At 40.6% G+C, this 22,874-nt stretch overlaps 1 protein-coding gene and 1 long non-coding RNA gene across 2 annotated transcripts in view; both read left to right on the top strand.

Moving 5' to 3' along the window:
* The window catches only part of tmem131 (transmembrane protein 131), a 50,332-nt gene that overhangs the window by 1,068 nt on the left and 26,390 nt on the right, over nt 1-22,874 (top strand). The window contains exons 2-5 of the mRNA XM_074636732.1: nt 5,202-5,263; nt 5,432-5,472; nt 11,513-11,581; nt 15,451-15,571. Coding sequence (XP_074492833.1) covers nt 5,202-5,263; nt 5,432-5,472; nt 11,513-11,581; nt 15,451-15,571 — 293 coding nt within the window. The remainder of the gene's footprint in view (nt 1-5,201; nt 5,264-5,431; nt 5,473-11,512; nt 11,582-15,450; nt 15,572-22,874) is intronic.
* Nucleotides 21,600-22,515, top strand: LOC141768469 (uncharacterized). Its single transcript, XR_012594077.1, has 2 exons — nt 21,600-21,630; nt 21,845-22,515. It is a non-coding gene; the product is annotated as an uncharacterized LOC141768469 (long non-coding RNA).

Genomic DNA, 22,874 nt, shown 5'->3' with positions numbered 1-22,874 from the left:
GAGACACAGACACAGAGACACAGAGACACAGACACACAGAGACACAGAGACACAGAGACAGAGACAGACACACAGAGACACAGAGACACAGACACAGAGACAGAGACAGAGACACAGAGACACAGAGACACAGAGACAGAGACACAGACACAGAGACACAGAGACAGAGACAGAGACAGAGACAGAGACACAGACACAGAGAGACAGAGACAGACACAGAGACACAGAGACACAGAGACACAGACAGAGACACAGACACAGAGACACAGAGACAGAGAGACAGAGACAGACACAGAGACACAGAGACAGAGACAGAGACACAGAGACACAGAGACAGAGACAGAGACACAGAGACAGAGAGACAGAGACAGACACAGAGACACAGAGACAGAGACACAGAGACACAGAGACAGAGAGACAGAGACACAGACCCGATAGAGGAAATATTTCAATCAGTCAGGTGATGTGTGTAAACGTGGCTGAGGGATTCTGGGTTGTGACCCTCCCTGGTTCTGTCCCTGGTTCTGTCCCTGGTTCTGTCTCTGGTTCTGTCCCTGGTTCTGTCCCTGGTTCTGTCCATGGTTCTGTCCCTGGTTCTGTCTCTGGTTCTGTCCATGGTTCTGTCCCTGGTTCTGTCCCTGGTTCTGTCTCTGGTTCTGTCCATGGTTCTGTCCCTGGTTCTGTCTCTGGTTCTGTCTCTGGTTCTGTCCCTGGTTCTGTCTCTGGTTCTGTCCATGGTTCTGTCCATGGTTCTGTCCCTGGTTCTGTCCCTGGTTCTGTCCCAGGTGATTTATTTATTTATTGTCCTTTATTTAACCAGGTTAGTCCCATTGAGATCAAAGATCTCTTTTACAAGGTAGACCTGGCCAAGACAGCAGCAACACAGTTACAGTGAAAGTAACAGACAACATAAATTAACAACATTAAAACTTGCTCATCCAAAACACCTGACACACACACAGACAACCTGGACTGCAGCGAATTCACCAGAGCTTTGAACTCATTCAAGGTAACTCAGTTCTGTCCCTGGTTCGGCCCCTGGTTCTGTCCCTGGTTCGGCCCCTGGTTCGGTCCCAGCTTGGTCCTACGGACCAGATGACAGCCGGGCTGAGTTATTGATCCAGCTGTCAGATCTACTGATCTACTGATCCATGTCAGGTCACAGTGACAGGTCCAGCAACCTGGGAGGGGACAGCTGCAGGCCAGGTCCAGATAAGCTGCTGGGACAACTTTAAAACGTGTCTGGTGCCTTTAAATAGTTAACATAGGTCCCATGAACTGAGCACAATCTGAGCATTTATAGGGAGGCTATCTGGCAAATATCACAATCTGCTTTATTGGGAAAGTATGTGTGCACATATAAGGAGTTTTTTATTGCATTGCTCTCAATGTGCTACTCACACAGAAATAGACACAGCAGGACAGCAAAGTTGGTCAAATAAAGGAAAATAATAGACAGGACTATTAAGTACTAGGGCTGACAGTTGATTAAAATATTTAATCATGATTAATCGCATGATTGCCATAGTTAATCATGGTTACTCGCACATTTTTTATCTGTTCAAAATGTACCTTAAAGCGAGATTTTTCAAGTATTTAATACTCTTATCAACATGGGAGTGGACAAATATGCTGCTTTATGCAAATGTATGTATATACTTATTATTGTAAACCAGTTAACAACACAAAGCAATGACAGATATTGTCCAGAAACCCTCACAGGTACTGCATTTAGCATAAAACAATATGCTCAAATCATAACATGTCAAACTGCAGCCCGACAGGCAACAACAGCTGTCAGTGTGTCAGTGTGCTGACTTGACTATGACTTGCCCCAAACTGCATGTGATTATCATAAAGTGGGCATGTCTGTAAGTTATGTTAGTGGCGTTTGTCACGTTTTTCATTGACATTCGTGATGCGTTTTCTGTAGTTGTTTCCGTACGTGTTTTTATTTAGTTTACTTACTTATTTTAAGCCCAACCATGACGTTTTCCCTTAAGGCCCAGACACAACAACCCGACATCAAAGAACTAGCGGCGACGAAGGCCACCTATTGAGTCGCCTCACGCCGCCTTTGTCTGGTCAAAAAGTTGCACTTGAACACACCGCAAAGACGACAGCCGACGGCCAGTTAGCACGTACGTTCTGCGCCTGCGTGAGAGGAAATAACTCCACTCCAGCACGCCGCGGTAGTCTGTATGCATCATTCAAAAAGGGAAACTGAGGACGGCGGATATACAAGCTGTTGTTATGATACATACGTGAAATAAAGCGGCATTTGCCAACCATTTTAACATCTTCAACATTCTGAATCTGCTGAAAAAACTCAGACATGGGCAGACTAGAGCTGACTGCGGGACACACCGGAAAAAAATAGACGGCCACTCACTGACGGCCCCAAACTGTCCGACAGCCGACTGTCGGCTTGGTGTTGCAGGACCTTTATCCTATCTAAGTGGTTTACTTGCCTGAACCTAACAGCAGACGCTTGCATGGCGTACAAATGACACACGAAAAGGCTAAAATGCATCCTCATGACACGCTGAATGTGTCGAAATTTTCCATTAAAAGCTTTACAAATGATCATCTGTAATAGGAACGGTGGGTGTTTTGGTGTTGGAGGGTTGCTGACAGTGTGTAACTGATGTTAGCTGGTTGTTTTAGTGTACAGTGGTCTGTATAACGCTTACCAGAGGGGAGAAGTTGTGTCCGAGGTGTGAATGGTCTGCATATTGTGACGCTTTGCTTCTATCAACCTCAACACTGCAGGGTCGGTGTTAACAACATCACTGCTAGTTCACTATTTAAACTATGTGTGTGATTTAAATGAGAGAAATGACAAAACATCTTGTTTTACTTTCAGTTTGACAATCATCCGTTGAATAGGCCCGCTATTAATGGATGTTTTAGACGGATTGAGCACCAAAGAGTATTTTCATTGAGGGCATTTTGAACTTTGTCCTATCTTTGTTTAGATAGTGATTATATACTGAATAACGAGAGACGTAAAGTGATCGAAACACAAAGCTTCACGGTCTGTAGTCCGGTGTAACTCTCACTTCTGTTGTCTTGTATGTTCCACGAGGTACTGTAGGAAAAGCTGTCTCTTTCCACTCTACACTTACCAAGAAATGTGACTTTCTTGAACTTGTAAAAATTCCCTCCAGCTCTGACCAGATGCTCATCCATCTTTATAATAGCTCTAATGTTAGCTGTGAGTGTTCTTGTGAATTCTTAGTAGTGACAAATCTAAAAAGGAAATGAAACTGTGTGAGTTGATGCATGAAGCGATTAGATCACCTGGATCTGCTGACGCATTTTAATCTGAAATGCAACAGTTTAAGTGTCCAACAAAATAATAATAATAGGTATCCTTGCTGAAAGTGTGCTGTGTGAAGGTTTCTGGACAATATTTGTTACATACACTTGCATAAAGCAGCATATTTGTCCAATCCCATGTTGATAAGAGTATTAAATACTTGACAAATCTCCCTTCAAGGTACTTATCAACATGGAAGTGGACAACTATGCTGATTTATGCAAATGTATGTAAGTCATGTATGACAGATATTGATCCAGAAACCCTCACAGGTACTGCATTTAGCATAAAACAATATGCTCCAATCATAACATGTCAAACTGCAGCCCAACAGACAACAACAGCTGTCAGTGTGTCAGTGTGCTGACTTGACTATGACTTGCCCCAAACTGCATGTGATTATCATAAAGTGGGCATGTCTGTAAAGGGGAGACTCGTGGGTACCCATAGAACCCATTTACATTCACTGATCTGGAGGTCAGAGGTCAAGGGACCCCTTTGAAAATGGACATGACAGTTTTTCCTCTCCAGAATTTAGCGTACGTTTGGAGCGTTATTTAACCTCCTTCATGACAAGCTAGTATGACATGGTTGGTACCGATGGATTCATCAGGTTTTGTAGTCTCATATGATACCAGTATCTTCACTCTAGCTTTAAAAATTGTCTAAAAAAAAAAGACAAAAAATGTCCGAAATAAATGTCTGAAAAATGTCCCAGAAAAATGTCCGAAAAAAGTCTAGAAAATGTCTGAAAAAATTAAGAAACATGTCTAAAAAATGTCCGAAAAGTAAAAAAACAAATGTCTGAAAAATTTAGAAAAAAAGTCTAAAAAAGTTAAAAAAAAAGTCAGAAAAATGTCTGACAACTGTCCGAAAAAAGGAAAAAACATGTCCGAAAAAAGTCAGAAGAAGAAAAATGGCAAGTTTGGAGCGTTATTTAACCTCCTTCCTGACCAGCTAGTATGACATGGTTGGTACCGATGGATTCATCAGGTTCTGTAGTTTACTATGATACCAGTATCTTCACTCTAACTTTAAAACTGAGCCGCTACAACCTAGTTGTGTTAATGTGTTAAAGAAATTAGTGGCGTTAAAACAGATTTGCGTTAACTCGTTATTATCACGTTAACTTTGACAGCTCTAATATATTTATATTTTCAACATCTTAGGGAATTGTTTTGCTCCTCAATCACAGTTTTTGGGGGCATTTGTCCCTCTCTGACACCGGCTGTGAACATGATCTACGGGTTGATGTCGTAGTTGTTTGGTATTCCGGTGGTGTCGGGTGAAAAGCTTCTCAATAGAGTGAAAGCATAATAAGTATGCAGTTGAATTTCTATGCTCTTAAAGCTTGTAGATTCATACTTTGAAAGAGTCAAATGCAAAAATGCATCCGGTCCTGTTGATAATAGTGTGATTATTATTTAGAATTGACTACCCTTTAACACACAACTGAAGAACAGGAGAAATACCCGATTGACTGACACCTTTATAAATAACATCCTGAATCAGATGTTATCATGTGTTCATGGTGGTGGGCGTTACATCTTGGTACCAAACGTCCACATAAAGTCAATCTGATCTTCCTCCTGTCTGCTCTGAAAGTACGAGAGATTAAAGTTCAGGCAGGGAGTTTATCTTTACTAGTAATATAATGTGTTTCAGGAAGATATAATGAACTAACTGATGACTTTTTAGCTGGGCACATTTGGGAGGAGGAGTCACTTACCGAAAGCTATTTTTAGATATGTCCATTTCTCTGCTATAATTTCCAGTATTTATGAAGTGTTAAATGTTCTAAACTCTGCTGTAATTACAAACAGACTGTTCAGTGACGTTGATCATACTTATACGGTCTTTCTGTGTTTATTTTTTGCAGCATTCATTCAGTCAGACACAATTCTAGAAGTTTTACATTTTGGCGAGGGAAGCCTCTTACAGGTAAGTTCTGTTGCTCTTTATTACTTCCATTAAAAATGAACTATTACACAGATACAGAAACATTCACACGAGGCTGAAATAAGTTCCATTTACTTAACCTCTTAATGTCATAATGTCTGGTTAAATCAACGTTAAATAATTATTTATGTCTCTGTTGTTTTTTTGCAGGCAGAGTCTGACATTGATTTTAGTTTATATCACCAACAAAGGTAAGTCTTTATTTTTTTCACTCTCCTCTTTTGCAGCAAATATTCTTTATGTTTAAGTAGTAAAATGACATTATAATGAGCGTGGGTGTAGTCCGGTCGGCTGCTGTTTTACATCCTGTTCCTGGACTGCATTCTTTTGTTGAGAGTTGTTGTGTTTCTACGAGGCAAATAAGCTTATATACAGTTATAGCCTGAAGGGTTCCTGAACTGATCTGACTCAGCAAAACAGCAGCAGCATACTTAAAGGGCGGGTCCATTATTTATTTATTTCTTTTTTTATATATCATCCTGTATCTTCCCAGTGGTGTTCCTGATGTGTTCAAATCCCAACATTCACATTATGGTCAAAGTATGTTTTATCATCAAAAGTCTATTTGCCCTTCAAGCACTTCTAAAACCTTTTTTCCCACATGGTGACCTGACGTAGGTTTCTGCAGGATTACGCTGCTACATGTCCAGTATATATACATCCTTATAGTCAGTGTATTAATACAGTAACTTAGATGGCGGACGGCGTGCTCCCAGTTTGGAGAAGCAGACAGGAGTACCGGCAGGAAGCTAAGCTAACGTACTGCTGTGGACGGCACTTTAGTTCAGATCAGAAAGTCACACAATAACACAAACTAACGAACCGATGGATGCAGCAGTAGACCAGCTACTCCTGTGTTCTGAGAGGTTAAATGACTGGTTTTGTGAATGGAGTCTGGTGGCTTTGAAGACAGTGATATAACGGCTCTAGTTTTGGCGATGAAAAACTGTCATGTCCATTTTCAAAGGGGTCCCTTGACCTCTGACCTCCAGATGTGTAAATGTAAATGGGTTCTCTGGGTACCCACGAGTCTCCCCTTTACAGACATGCCCACTTTATGATAATCACATGCAGTTTGGGGCAAGTCGTAGTCAAGTCAGCACACTGTCCAACAGGTAGAACTGCTCCAACAGGTACACGCTGTCTCCAGGGCATGAAGCGTGTACCAGTCAGTTGTGTCGCGGCCTCGACATGTACGTTGATACTGTGTCCTTACTCCACATGTGTGTGTGTTTAGTCTGCATGCAGCATACAGAAGGCCTTTACTGTATGTACAGTATGTTCTCATCCATAGAAGGGTTATCTCCCTCAGGCATAGCATGACCACTCCCTCGGGTCAGAACGGGGGGGTGTATTTAGCTGTTTGACTGTTAAACTTCCCCTTTTCTTCATTGTGTAGTGTTTAGAAACCTTTGGATGTTTGTTATGACACAGAAATTCAAATGCTTTTCACCGTCACTATGTTTTATTTGATTTGATGTGCTCGTCTTAAAGGGATAGTTGTTTTATATATATATGTATATACATACCGCTTTACCTCGCCGTCAGACAGCCCTTTCTGACGGGGAACTGAAGCCGTTATCTATGCTCTCTTCAAAGCCACCAGACTACATTCACAAAAAACAATAATTTTAGCTCTGGGAACACAGGAGTAGCTGGACTCCCGCTGCATCGATCAGTTAGTTTGTTTGTGTTATTTATGTGACTTTGATGTTTTATAGGCTTCAGTTCCCCGTCAGAAAGGGCTGCCTGATGGCGAGGTAAATGTATTTTAGCCACCTAAAAAAAATCAATATCAGTTTAAAGGTCCAGTGTGTAGGATTTCAGGGGGGGTCATTAGCAGAAATGGAATATAATATTCGTAACTAACAGGGCTGGGACGATTCACCTATCTCCTGATTCAATACTATCACCATACTTGGGTGCCGATTCGATATAAATTGTGATTTTTGTTAACTTTTTAACACTAGACCATGGAAAAGAGTTGAATCATACTCTTCTAGGGGACTTTTACTTTGTAAAATCTCTAAATGAATGCAGTAAAAATGTTTGATTTTCAGCATGTATGTAGTCAGAGATGTCCTGAAGTCAAATATATCAGGATCATTGTCAGGAGTTATTTATTATCCAGCATCGAAAAAATCAAAGAATAAAGACATTTCCCTCACAGATTAGTGGGATTTTCTTTTTAATTTATAATGTTTTATACTTCTGCTGAATATAATCCATCAATCTTATTTCCATAGATGTATTTAGTATCTACAGTTCCCTTTGTTAACACCTTATTTTGAAAAGCAGACGTAGTCCCACGTGTCTACTTCCTGTAACTTCTCCAAGGTGGTCTCTAGCTCTCCCGTCAGCTCCGTTCTCTTTATCCATCCATGGTCAGCTCCATCGGGGCCGTTTCAATGCAGAGAACATTAATGTCAGTATCTGGGTGCTCTACAGTCGTAGCGTCGGCCCATTTGATCACGGAGACGAGAGCGACGGCCGGCTCCACCGCCACGTTACCGCCATACCGTAACGTTGCCTGTCCGTGACGGAGTTAGCATGCAGCTTTAGCTCTGCTCTGTCTAGCTCTGCTTTTCCTGTCAATGTGTGAAACCCAAAGTGTTTCCATCCTTTACTGGATGTGTAGTGTTTACCACGCTGGTCCTGAAGTCAAATAGATCAGTCATTCAGGAATTATTTATAATAAATATTATAATATTTTCTTTTTAATAATAACAATAAGTAAGGGACATGTAATGTTTTATTCCTCTGGTGAATATAATCCAATCAATCTGATTTCCATAGATGTATTTAGTATCTACAGTTCCCTTTGTTAACACCTTATTACTTCCTTACTTCCTGTAATTTAATAGATTATTTTAGGCGTCTAAAATGTCCACAGCAGTACATTTCCTCCCGTGCTGTTACTATGGAGAAGTACCTCATACTACCCCACTGAGAAACACCTGGACTCTCCCTTTAAGGTTAAAGTCTGATGCTGGACGTTATGCAGATCTGAGGCCAGCAGGCTCAGCCCTCCTCATGATCTCCCCCCCCGGCTACTCCGGTTACACCCCGACATTCAACACATTAGTTCTGAAGTGCTGAGCCGAAAGGCCGCGCAGGATTCACAGCCAGCGTCCATCTGAATCTTTAATCCTGCAAGAATTTTGTCAGTAGTTGTTATATCGCTGTGAGAAGTGAGGACAGGCTGCAGGTGACAGATTACCCAGGAGGAGCAGGGCCACGTCGGGGCTCTGTGTGGATTACTCTGCTCCTCAGGGGGACGGAAATCAATCCTCTCTCCACTGAGCTCTGCTATTGTCTGCTGCCGTACACAAAGACTCAGTAGTAAAGAGGTGAAAATGATCTCTGGTTGATTGTCTGACCCCGGGGGTGATGTTAGAGTAATTACACGTGAGTGATTAGTGCATGCCGTTGGGTACCAACACATCAACTCTGCTGCAAAAGACAGGACGATTTCAGCTGTAGTGTTTCCCTGTGTGTAATATTCAGTATATTCACTGATGGAAGAAGTATTCAGATCATTTACTAAAGTCAAAGTAAAGTCAGCTTTTCATGGTGTCAGAAGAACAGCTCTGTTTTCAGCTGTGTGACGATGTATTCTCCAGCTGATCCAAGAGGCTTTTTAAGAGTTTATTTAGCTTCAGAACGACGAAGAGCAGAACTTTCACTTCATCCTTCAGTTTATCACAAACATTCAACTTCAACACACCTGGTTCTACCTGGTTCTACCTGGTTCTACCTGGTTCTACCTGGACAGGAAGTAACAGATACATGTAGTGGAGTAAAAAGTACTACTCTGTGATGTAGTGGAGGAGAAGTAGAAAGTAGCAGAACATGGAAATACTCAAGTTAAATACAAGTACCTCCAGTAACGCTCACTCAGCCGTTAGCGGGAAGCAGTGACGTAGGTTAGCACAGTGAGCTAATCAATAAGGTTATGAACAATGTGAATGCCAACACTAACTTAGTCAATGTTAGCTGACTTGAATTGGGGTTGTACGTATTCTCCCGTGTTCTGAGATAAGATGACTGTTTTTGTGAAAGGAGTCTGGTGGCTTTGAAGAGAGCGATATAACGCCTTCAGTTCCCCGTCAGAAAGGGCTGTCTGACGGCGAGGTAAAGAGGTGAACATATTCTAAATATAGCGTATACTTAAAAGGAGCAGTGTGTCGAATTTAGTGACGTCTAGTGGTGAGGTTTTGCAAGACGAGTTTCAACAGATATAACATTGCCATTGCCACTGTGTGAACAGGTTGTAACCGAACCTAAACAATTAGACCTTCCACGACTTTCTGGGTTTCCTCTCTCAGCCTGTAGATGGTTTTAATGGAAAGAATTCTGACCGTTTTTTAGCGGAGAAATCAAATGGATGTGACGTCATGCGCGCTAGCGAGTGCCTTCACTTTCAGCTCTGCTTACAGGGCTAACAGTGAGCAACCGTAGCTAACGTTCAGTTAGAAATGGAGTCCGCTAACGCCAACAAACGACCAGCTCCCACCACCACAACTCAGACTCCTTCACAAACTCCACGGAAGCATAAACAGTTATATCTAGTGAAGCTCGTCTTGCAAAACCTCACCACTAGACGTCACTAAAATCTACACACTGCTCCTTTAAGTGTACGCTCTATTTAGAATATACTCACCTCTTTACCTCGCCGTCATACAGCCCTTTACCTCGCCGTCAGACAGCCCTTTACCTCGCCGTCAGACAGCCCTTTACCTCGCCGTCAGACAGCCCTTTACCTCGCCGTCAGACAGCCCTTTACCTCGCCGTCAGACAGCCCTTTACCTCGCCGTCAGACAGCCCTTTACCTCGCCGTCAGACAGCCCTTTACCTCGCCGTCAGACAGCCCTTTCTGACGGGGAACTGAAGCCGTTATATCACTGTCTTCAAAGCCACCAGACTCCATTCACAAAAACAGTAATTTAACCTCTCAGAACAGGGGAGTCGCTGATCTACCGCTGCATCCATCGGTTAGTTAGTTTGTGTTATTGTGTGACTTTCTGATTTATTCATTGATTATTAATCCCTGAAGATCCGTCTCAAGTTTCTCTCCAAAAACTCAAATTTACAAGATTACATTTGAAGTAGGGCAGTCAAAGATAACGCCATAATAAAACATTTGTTGATTGGTGATGAATCCATCGGTACCAACCATGTCATACTAGCTTGTCGTGAAGGAGGTTAAATAAAACTCCAAATTTACGCTGTTTTTTGTCCGAAAAAATGACAGAAAAATGTCCAATAAAATGTCGGAAAAAAACTGAGAAAAGTTTTTAAAAAGTTCGAAAAATGTCGGAATTTTTATTTCAGAAAAACATCAAATAAAAAGTCGGAAAAATTGTCCAAAAAAACGTCGGGAAAATGTCTGTATGTAACGTTAATATGCTGACTATAAGGATGTATATATACTGTACATGAAGCAGCGTCATCATGCAGAAACCTACGTCAGGTCAGCGTGTGGGAGAATGGTTTCAGAAGTGCTTGGGGTTATTGAAGCTAAAACATATTTTGACCAAAATGTGATTATTGTGATTTGAACACATGAGGAACACCACTGGGAAGATACAGGATGATATAACAACTAAAACAATGGACCCGCCTTCTAAGTGCTTTACCGCCGTCTGTATTGTTGGTAAAATCAGCACGTCGGGTCACTCAGGTGTTTCAGGTGCTTTTCAGCCATCTAATAATAAATCGGTTATGTGCCACGCCCGCATCGCTGATGAACTTCTCTTTCCATGAGATTTACATGAAGGCTCTCCTTACACAGCTCTGTTGTATATACAAAGAGGAGTTGCTTCTCTTTCGTGAGCCGGCCTTATCTATTGTTAAGATACACCTGTTGTCAGACAGGTTCGGCGAGCTGTGACTGAGTCCTACGACCGGGCGCTGCAGCCGATGCTCAGAAGCAGTCTCCTTTGTGTGAGAGAAACAACCTGGCTGAAGAGTTTACTTTACCTGTTCGGTTGAATCATGTATTCTCTTTTAGTCTGTGGATTTTCATGGAGGTTTTACATATGGAAACAGAGCTCTCTATGTGGGAGTGGTGCCGCGGCCGTCGTAACGCGTCGTTGAGAACGCCGGGTTGCAGACTGTGTTGTCTCTTCTTGTGTGTTTAGCTTCTCATTTGTTTAAAATACACACAAACATGGATACTGTTGTTCCCGTCCTGCTGCTGCTGCTGTCACATCTCCCTGTCTCTCACAGCGCGTCGCCGCACCGCGGGAACTGCCGCCCTATACGATTTGAACCTCCAATGTTGGACTTTCATGAACAGTGAGTGTTAAATTCTTACACTAATTTATTATTTAGTTTTTGTTTGATCTGTGTTTTTATTACATTTTGTTTTTATTCATTTCAACCTCTTTTTTACTGGAGCTGTGTGTTGAATCACTGACTTTAAAAACTCCATAAAATGCTGTTTTTTCCTGAATAGTTTCTAAAAGTCGAGGCCTTAACGCTACTAAAACATCACTCCAAGTGGATTTAGTCCAGACTATGTTTGTTTGACAATGCTTTCAATATTTTAGTTACAAATAACTACTTCATTTGGAGTCAAAATTAGTTGTTTTTATTGATTTTCTACTGTGCACAATGGTAGAATGTGATGATGCACAATGGTAGAATGTGATGATGCACAGGGTAAACGTCATGACCAAAGGCTCCATTGTGGTCTCATAACCTCCTGTAGTGGATATCAGGAGTATTTTAGAGCCAGATTCCCTTTCAAGAGGTAGAAAACCCATTTGGCACACTTTGGGTATCCCAGTGTGCCAGATGGAGAGTCCTCCTGGTCCTATCCTGACTAAAACCTTTATAGAATCTATGTGCTTTGTGTTATTTCTATCTGCTTTGGCTCAGTTGTAGTTGAGGAGTTGCTGAATGAATTCAGTGGCGTCTCTGTGCATGTCATCATTGCTATAATGCTGTTATCCACTGTCTCATCTAGAAAACATTTTAGGAGAGGATAAAAATGTTCCTTTGGTTCATCACAATTTACTCAGGCATAGTAACAGTCACAATGTTAGTGACACTGGGGATGAATTCTCTGAGGTATTACCTATCCAGAGAGACTAAGATCATGCAGATAGACCTGCTGGTTGTGGAGCTATTACAGATTTATTTGGGGTAGGTCTGTGTAGGAGAACCACACCTTCCAGTAGGGCTGTAGAGGTTAAGTTGCTCTTTTCTTTTTGACATGAAGAGACATAAGTCTCATTTACTGTTGATCAAAAGCATCATCTGTTATGATATAAAACAACATTTCCAGTGGAGAGTTCTATACTCTTCTACTCTATAATATATGTAAAGTTACTGTGAGCTGACCACCCTCAGCCTGTCAGCAGTAACTACACCACCGAGGAAGCATGTTAACTCAGCTTCACCTGCACCAGACCTATTAGACCACATTCCTCTCTGACAGTGGGTGCAGCATAAACAATGAGCAGCCGATGACCCAGCTTCAAGGATAGCTGACCTTAACCAAGGTGCAGAGCAGGGATGTCACGGTACCAGGGAGGTAGTAGTCCATGCCAATACCATGCCAATTAAATCCCATGTACTTCAAAATACACTACTTTATTACCATCTGATTTATTATGAATCCCTGAAGATCCGTCTCAAGTTTCTCTCCCAAAACTCAAATTTACAAGATTACATTTGAAGTAGGGCAGTCAAAGATAACGCCATAATAACACGCACATTTGTTGATTGATGATGAATCCATTGGTACCAACCATGTCATACTAGCTTGTCGTGAAGGAGGTTAAATAAAACTCCAAATTTACGCTGGTTTTTGTCCGAAAAAATGACAGAAAAATGTTCAATAAAATGTCGGGAAAAAACAGACAGATGTTTGAAAAAAAGGTCGAAAAATGTCGGAAAAAAAGTTCAGGAAGAAGTCTGAAAAATTTCCAAAAAAACCCGATGAATCCATCGCTATCAACCATGTCATACTAGCTGGTTATGAAGGAGGTTAAATAACGCTCCAAAGTTAAGCAGAAAAATCACAGGACAATGTCAGAAAAATGTTCAAAAATTGTCCAGAAATTGTTCCAAAAAACAAAAGTCTGAAAAATGTCTGAAAGAAAGGCAGAAGAAAAGTCTGATACTGTTATCATAGTAAACTATAAAACCTGATGAATCCATCGGTACCAACCATGTCAGACTAGCTGGTCATGAAGGAGGTTAAATAACACTCCAAACTTATGCAAAAGTTTTGTCATGTCCATGTTCAAAGGGGTCCCTTGACCTCTGACCTCCAGATCAGTGAATGTAAATGGGTTCTATGGGTACCCACGAGTCTCCCCTTTACAGACATGCCCACTTTATGATCATCACATGCAGTTTGGGGCAAGTCATAGTCAAGTCAGCACACTGACACACTGACAGCTGTTGTTGCCTGTTGGGCTGCAGTTTGACATGTTATGATTGGAGCATATTGTTTTATGTTAAATGCAGTACCTGTGAGGGTTTCTGGATCAATATCTGTCATTGATTTGTGTTGTTCATTGATTTACAATAATAAATATATACAGACATTTACATAAAGCAGCATATTTATCCACTCCCATGTTGATAAGAGGATTAAATACTTGACAAATCTCCCTTTTAAGGTTCATTTAGAACAGATAAAAAATGTGCGATTAATTTGAGATTAATCACGATTAAATATTTGTATTGATGGACAGCCCTATTTATTTTTTATTTAATCAGGCAGTGTCATTGAGACGTCAGATAAGATCAGATAATAAAGTTTTTAAATATCTAAGTGGAATGCAAGACTGTAGTTTGAGGACAGTTTGCAGGTCATTTCATTTAAAGGTGCAGAGTACCTGAAATGATGTGAGGTAGTTTGGAAGCTTCACCAGCAGAGCTTTATAAATGAATAACATGAAATGGCTGGCATTAAACCGGTATATATAGTTCCAGCCCTAGTTGGTACCAAAGTACCGGTTCTTGTGATATCCCTGCTGCAGAGAATAATTACTTCAGTAGCTCTCAGAGACCGACTCACAGTGAGAGACCAGCTGTCCGACTTCCTCAATAAACAATCCACTTATCAGCTGTGAATGTTTGGAGGGCGTGAAAATGAGACCTTGAGAATCTCTCACCCCGTTTCTAATACACCGGAGAGGAAGGTCTGAATACATCAGCACGTAGATCCAGACTCAACTGAAGATGTTTATTCATTTAAAGATGTTAAGATGATGCACACGTTTATATCCAAACACGCCTCTTTATCCACTTAGTTTAAAGGACCATTTAAAGTGATTTCTCAGGTTCAATCTGCCGACTGGTCATCCCTCACAGTGAACTTTTATCCTCGAGCCAAAGTATAACTTCGTCATTGCATGATTTTGCATCCCTGAGCAGAGAGAATCATAAAATCTCCCCGAGTTTCAAGTTCCTGCGAGTTGATTTTCATATTGAAATGAAAGAAACCACCGGCTGCCTGGATGGTTGTAAATCAAAGAGTTTAGGACGTGCTTTGCATGTTGATTGGCAGTAATGTGGGCAGCATGCAGTTTACAATGGATGGGTTCTAACATCCACTTGTTTGCTCTTTACAATAAATAAATAAATTATTATATAATTAATAAATATATATATATTAATTATGTATATAATTAATAAATTATTATATAATTAATACATTAATACATCATTATATAATTACTAAATATATATATATATATATATTAATTATATATTTAATTAATTATTATATAATAAATACATATATATATATTAATTATATATATAATAAATAAATAATTATATAATTAATAAATAAATTATATTTAATTAATTAATTATATGTATATAATTAATTAATTTGATCTTGTTGAGTGGCTGCACAGGGAGATCATCTTACTTTGAAAAACTCTCAAAAAGAATTAATATGACACAAACCTGTTTCCTGTTTCTTCTTATTGTCTTTAAAAAAACTTCGGTTTATTTTTATAGTTAAATTATTCACCAAACTTGTTGACTCTTCACGTTTTGAAGTCATTCATCTTCTGTTTAAATCTATATCAGGTTGTGTCATTGTGACTTTTTTATTCTGTTCATATGTTCCATCCATGTGTTATTCTACATTTGTATTTCTTTTAATACGTTGTTGTTCTCTTCTTTGTTCGCAGGCCTGTTGGAATGCCAAAAATGGAGAAAGTTTATTTACATAATCCTAGCTCAGAAGAAATTAGTTTGATATCAATATCAGCAACAACGGCACATTTCCACGCATCCTTTTTCCAGAATAGGGTAAGTTACTGTTAACGTTGATTTCTCTGTGTCATGAGTCCGGTTGTCACAGCACAGCTCACACTTGTCTACTAAGAACTGTGAAATGCAGATTACCCTGTTATTATAAAAATACCCAGCTGCCTTGATGTGAAGTCACATGGCTGAGTGTCGCTCTCACTATATAATTAGATGTTCACACTTCATGGAGCATTATGAAACATTAATAAATAACTTGGCTTCAATATTGTAAACAAGAGAATAATCCGGTAACACAATGTTTCCTCCTCCTCCGGTCTCTCAGGTGATGTCTGATTTAGTTTAACTCCAGTAGACTGGAGGAGTCTGGAAGCTTCTTTAAACAGCATCAGCATAGAAACTCTGACTATACTCAGCAGATGCAAATCACATGTGTCATCATTAGAACATGTGACCACAGCGATGAGATGAATAACCGTGTTTAAAGAGACGCTCCAAAACTCACAGTAAACGAGACTGGGAAGGATGGAAATAACTATAAATCAGATGGATTGGATTATATTCAGTATAAAACATTACATGTCCCTTATAAATTAAAAAGAAAATCCCACTAATCTGTGAGGGAAACGTCTTTATTCTTTGATTTTTTGGGTTGCTGGATAATAAATGTAATGAATAATTCCTGATATATTTGACTTCAGGACATCTCTGACTACATACATGCTGAAAATCAAACATTATTATGCATTCATTTAGAGATTTTCCAAAGTAAAAATCTCTAGAAGTGTCTGATTCAACTTCAAAATTGCAATATCGAATCGCCATACTTAAAAAATGGCAGTACATATATACCCTTCACGCTTTGCGTTATATCGTGAAACTGATCAGGTATTTACTAAAATGCCGGTGCAAAATGATCCCAAGCAGCATGTGTCAATCAACACATAACGACACATTCCCACCTCCGGAAGTTCAATGCAAAGATAACATAAGACAGAGTTAGGCGAGGTGGTGAAGCAGCGTGGGATCATGGGAGTTGTTGTCTTCATTGTTAGGATTCCTTCAGTGTTCATGGTTCAGGAGGTTTTTACCACAGAGGTCTCCTCCTCTCCAAAACAACAAACACTGAACGAAGCAGCTTCACGTTGAAAATCAGTGTTTCTACGACGCTGTTTGGCGGACGCAGGACATCCTGGAGACGCTGCGAGCCGAGCCGCCGCCGCTAACGTTTGCTCAGCTTGTTTCTCTGATAACTTCAGATCCAGACGATTAAAATCCTTCATCTTCTTCATCTGGTTCAAATATAAAGTTAAAAACCACCAAGATCTAAAAAGTGATGATGACGCCAGTGACATGCGACCAAATGAATCGCACCGCTACCTTAAATAAAATGACGTATTTCTCTGGTTTGAACATTGTTGACTTGTAGGTCTTGTCGTTTTTAGACATTTTAATGCAGAAAAGTGACACATTCTACCCTTTAAAAGACAAAATAGCATAATCAGAGCATGCATACGGATAAAGAACTTGACTGATTTGTTTTTTGATCTATATTATCTTGGTGTTTTCTGCACTGCGTTTGGAGACTCCCTGTTCAGGACGGACCTGTTCTGTGGCTTTAAGCACATTCGCTGCATGTTTAAGTGGCGTAAGGACACGTTGTAGTTTCATTGATTATATAACGCAGGTCGTAAAGAGGAAGATACAGCGTGTGCATGAGGTGTTTCAGTGGTAATAGTTTGGTCTGTTAGTCTGTAGGGCATTAATGTGCACATCAGCGGTGTGAAACAACTTCACAGAGTTTACAAAGACGTTCAGTTGGAAGGATTTCAGAGAACAACCTGAGGCCTCCGGTCCTCTGTCATGAGATATACAGACGTAGGCAAAGTTGTTGGTAACGTTCCGTTAAAGAGAGAAAAACCCACAATGGTCACTGAAATAACTTGAAACTGACAAAAGTAATAATAAATAAAAATTTACTGAAAATGAACTAATGAAAATCAGATATTGTTTTTGAATTATGGTTCAGCAGAATCATTTAAAAAAACAAACTAATGAAACTGGCCAGGACAAAAATGATGGTACCCCTAGAAAAGATGTAAAATAATGTGACCATAGGGACATGTTAAACTAAGGTGTGTCCTGTAATTAGCATCACAGGTATCTTCAAACTTGTAATCAGTCAGTCTGCCTATTTAAAGGGTGAAAAGTAGTCACTGTGCTGTTTGGCATCATGGTGTGTACCACACTGAACATGGACCACAGAAAGCTAAGGAGAGAGTTGTCTCAGGAGATCAGAAAGAACATTATAGACCTTCATGTTAAAGGTAAAGGCTATAAGACCATCTCCAAGCAGCTTGATGTTCCTGTGACTACAGCTGCTCATATTATTCAGAAGTTTAAGGTCCATGGGACTGTAGCCAACCTCCCTGGACGTGGCCGCAAGGGGAAAGTTGATGACATATTGAAGAGACGGATAATACGAATGGTAACCAAAGAGCCCAGAACAACTTCCAAAGAGATTAGAGGTGAACTCCAAGGTCAAGGTACATCAGTGTCAGATCGCACCATCCGTCACTGTTTGAGCCAAAGTGGACTTAATGGAAGACGACCCAGGAGGACACCAAATCATAAAAAAGCGAGACTGTAATTTTCCAAAATGCATATTGACAAGCCACAAAGCTTCTGGGAGAATGTCCTTTGGACAGATGAGACAAAACTGGAGCTTTTTGGCAAGTCACATCAGCTCTATGTTCACAGACGAAGAGATGAAGCATCCAAAGAAAAGAACACTGTACCTAATGTGAAACATGGAGGAGGCTCGGTTATGTTATGGGGCTGCTTTGTTGCATCTGGCACAGGGTGTCTTGAATCTGTGCAGGGTGCAATGAAATCTCAAGACTATCAAGGCATTCTGGAGTGAAATGTGCTGCCCAGTGTCAGAAAGCTTGGTCTCAGTTGCAGGTCATGGGTCCTCCAACAGGATAATGACCCAAAACACAGCTAAAAACACCCAAGAATGGCTAAGAACTAAACATTGGACTATTCTGAAGTGGCCTTCTATGAGCCCTGATCTAAATCCTATTGAACATCTGTGGAAGGAGCTGAAACATGCAGTCTGGAGAAGGCACCCTTCAAACCTGAGACAGCTGGAGCAGTTTGCTCACGAGGAGTGGGCCAACATACCTGTCGACAGGTGCAGAAGTCTCATTGAGAGTTACAGAAATCACTTGATTGCAGTGATTGCCTCAAAAGGTTGTGCAACAAAATATTAAGTTAAGAGTACCATCATTTTTGTCTAGGCCAGTTTCATTAGTTTGTTTTTTTAAATGATTCTGCTGAACCATAATTCAAAAACAATATCTGATTTTCATTAGTTAATTTTCAGTGAATTTTTATTTATTATTACTTTTGTCAGTTTCAAGTTATTTCAGTGACCATTGTGGGTTTTTCTCTCTTTAACGGAACGTTACCAACAACTTTGCCTACGTCTGTATATGTGTGTGTGTGTGTATATAAAGGCTTCTCTACATCAGGGAAGATACAATCACACCTCCAGGGAGATCCTTCATTTCAGATACGAACATCATTAGTTAAGTTAGAGAGGAAGGTTTGGTAATTAACATCATCGGTGAACTTTCCTCTAGATTCCACCACATTTCTATGAATCATTGCCAACGTTAATAGAACGGTAGAATGATTTTTTTTTTTTTATATGAACATTGTCACATTTTGGTCCACAAATCAAACTCCTATATGCAAAAAATAAATATATAAAAAAACATAAATTAATACATTTAAAAAATAATATCTACAAAATCCTAGAATTCAAATAAAATAAAATAAAATAAAAGAGACAAATCAAATACATATTCCTACATTCAGCTGCACCATGGTCTAATCTAATCTACAAGCGCACGTCTCCAAATCTTGAACAGAAGAAACAAATCACCGGTCAGTCGGCTCCGGTCTCCAGTTCGCTTGAGCGGAGCGGAGGAGTTTTAGTTTGGTAGCATTTATTCACCGACAAATAAACTGAACACACACTGCTACACCTACGTTCACAGCAACAACCTCACACTCACCGCCAACACACACACACGGACACTCGTTAAAGTTACGTCGCGCTAACAGACGGTATGTGTGCCGGCGGCGGCGAGCACGAAGCTTCCGATAATGCTAGAGCTGCTAACGTAGCACAAACACACACTGTTTGTTGGACACTCGCTAAAGTTAATCCGGGCAGACACACAGCTGACAACCTGCTAAACCAAACTAAATGTGCGGTGGAGACTTTTACTGGGAAAGTGGCTGCATGTCCGCGACACTACACGCAGCATCGTAGCTGCTAGGTTAACGCTCCCGGACGGTGAACTGGAGACAGTGAACGCAGCATCGTAGCTGCTAAGTTAACGCTCCCGGACGGTGAACTGGAGACAGTGAACGCAGCACGAGGCACAAATCTTGTCGGTTAACGGTTAATAATCGCTTAACGAGGGTCGGTTATTCGTTAAGAAAATGTTTCGAAGTTAGCATCCCTAATACAGATATCTTTGATTTTCTGTGCTCTTTGGCAGTTTTAGTCCACGAGCCACTGAGCATTCATGAGGTTGTATTGCACAGATTTAATTTACTGGCGTCTTCCCTCAATAGAAAATGTTTCTCATTAATGTTTTATGGTTGAGTCTCCATGGTGTAGCTCTTGTCATATTTTTCCGGTCTTGGGCTTTCTAGATATTTTTTAATTGTATTGCTGGTTCAAATCAATCAAATCAATTTATTTTTGTATAGCGTCAAATCACAACAGAAGTTATCTCAAGACGCTTTATATGTAGAGCAGGTCTATGACCGTACACCATAGTTTAGAGACCCAACAGGATCCACCAAGCGCACTGAGGCCAGGAACAACTCCCCGATTACTGGGAAGAAACCTGGAGCAGAACCGGGCGCAGGGCGGGCGGCCATCTGCCGAGACCGGCTGGGGGGATAGATAGAGTGAGAGAGAGAGAGAGAGAGAGAGAGATATAGAAGCAGCCACAATAGCAGTCTAGCAGCTGTAATAACTAATACAAGTAGGGCTGATAACACAAAACCAATAGTGGTGGATGGAAAGAGTGATAATACAACTATCGGAAAGCCAGCACTGTCCAGCATCTCTCCTCAGTACGTCCATGTGTGTTGGTGTGGGACGTCCCTGCGATCGATGCCCGTGCATTGGTTCCTGCAGCATCAGCATGCTTGCTGGGAGCTCTTGATGTCTTTGGCAGTGATTGAGAAGTGTTATTCTCCAGGCTGCCACATTGTCACTAGGTGTTGGAAATCCCTCGTTAGCATTGGTAGTCCCTCGTACAGACGTAGTTAATTAGGGATGGTAGCAGTTGGTGTCAAGCAGGCACCGACGCGGCAGCAGATGCAGCCACAATACCGGAGACCACCAAGATCCAGGTGAAACCCTGCTCCAAGTGTACCCATGCTCCAGGTATAACCTCGCTCCCTGGTGTGATCCCGCTCCAGGTATGACCTCACTCCAGGTGTGACCCCGCTCCACGGTTAGCTGCGAGACAAGGAGGCACAAGGACTCCCGGGAAGGAATGAAGTTAGTAACAACATGGACATGGGACATGAGTATATACAGAAGGAGAGGGGAGCTCAGTGTGTCATAGGAAGTTCCTTATGACAGTGTGTCATAGGAAGTCCCCCGGCAGTCTATGCCTATAGCAGCTTAAGTATAAGCGTTATCAAAGAGGAAAGTCTTTAGCCTACTCTTAAATGTAGAGACGGTGTCTGCCTCCCGGACTGAAACTGGGAGCTGGTTCCAGAGAAGAGGAGCTTGATAGCTGAAGGCTCTGGCTCCCATTCTACTTTTGGAGACTCTAGGAACCTCAAGTAACCCTGCATTCTGTGAGCGCAGTGCTCTAGTGGGGTAGTAGGGTACTATGAGCTCTTTAAGATATGATGGGGCCTGACCGTTTAGCGCTTTGTAGGTGAGGAGGACGATTTTAAAATCTATTCTGGATTTTACAGGCAGCCAGTGCAGAGAAGCTAATACAGGCGTAATATGATCTCTTTTTGGTTGTTTGTAATGGTTGTGGTGAGAGGCGGTGTCCTGGCGTTGCATTCCATTCACAGATGAATTTATATTATGTAATCATGTCGTCTGTTTCCTGATTGGCGTCTGTGCCTCACCTGATTGTTATGAACTGGCTTTGCTGCTTGAGTGATCACGCTAATGACGGCTTAACGCTGAAACACATTTGTTTTTTATCTGTGCGTGCCGCTGATTAGTTCCCTCCGACGTTAAGAACAGGTTTACAGGTTGTTTGCAGTTCAGAGAGTTTTCATGCTTTGATATCCAGTTTTGGTTCTGCAGACGACTCAGATTCTTTCTAGCAGAGAGATGATGTCAGCGCTCGACAATGAGGATAGCCCGGGGCGAGTAAAATGCCACGTCAGGCTATTAAATCTAGCACACTTACTTGCCTGATCGGGACACATTGTTTTTTTCTGGAGCTGATGATGTAATAATAATAATAATAATAATAATAATAATAACTTTATTTATATAGCACCTTTCAAAACAAGGTTACAAAGTGCTTTACAATAAAAGCATGATAAAAGTAATTAACATCCAGAACTTAAGATCTAAACAAGATAAAATCATATACATACAAAATAAAATCTTATATATAGTTACAACAGAGCACCGTCAGTTAAGAAAAAGGCATAATGTAAAAGTGAATCTTAAGAAGAGGCAGCAGAAGAAAAACATTGCTGGAATTGTATAGGGGTAAAAACACGACGAAGTAAAAAAAAAAACAGATCTGAAAAATGTCTGAAAAAAAGATCTGAAAAAAAAGTCCGAAAAAAAGATCTAAAAAAATAACCGAAAAAAAAGATCTAAAAAAAATGTCCGAAAAAAAGATCTGAAAAAATGTCAGAGAAAAAAACTCTGAAAAAAAAGTCAGAAAAAATGTCCGGAAGTTGGAACCCTGAATTCACCATCATAAAAAAATCTTATGTGAATATGTCAAGGCTTTATTTTGGACCCATCCCCTTTGATTTATTAAATATCTTGTGTTTATTTCTACTTATGAAGTGTTATTTTTGCTTTGTGTTGGGTTAGGGTTAGGGTTAGGGTTAGATGCTCTTCATACACTAGGACTCTTCTCTATATATAGAGAGAGATCTCTGCTGTGGTCACATCATCCAACGTGTTTTGCATCACAACTTACCAAGTGACTGTTGGTGTTTATTAGCTGTGTCAATATGTACTAGTACTTTTAAAGTGTACACTGCACAGTACGTTCTTATTTACAACTAATGAAGGTACTTAAAATATTGAGTT

Source organism: Sebastes fasciatus, chromosome 5, assembly GCF_043250625.1.
Source record: "Sebastes fasciatus isolate fSebFas1 chromosome 5, fSebFas1.pri, whole genome shotgun sequence".
Lineage (NCBI taxonomy): Eukaryota > Metazoa > Chordata > Actinopteri > Perciformes > Sebastidae > Sebastes > Sebastes fasciatus.
The sequence above is the reverse complement of the archived record's forward strand: the minus strand, read 5'-3'. Positions and strand labels throughout refer to the sequence as shown.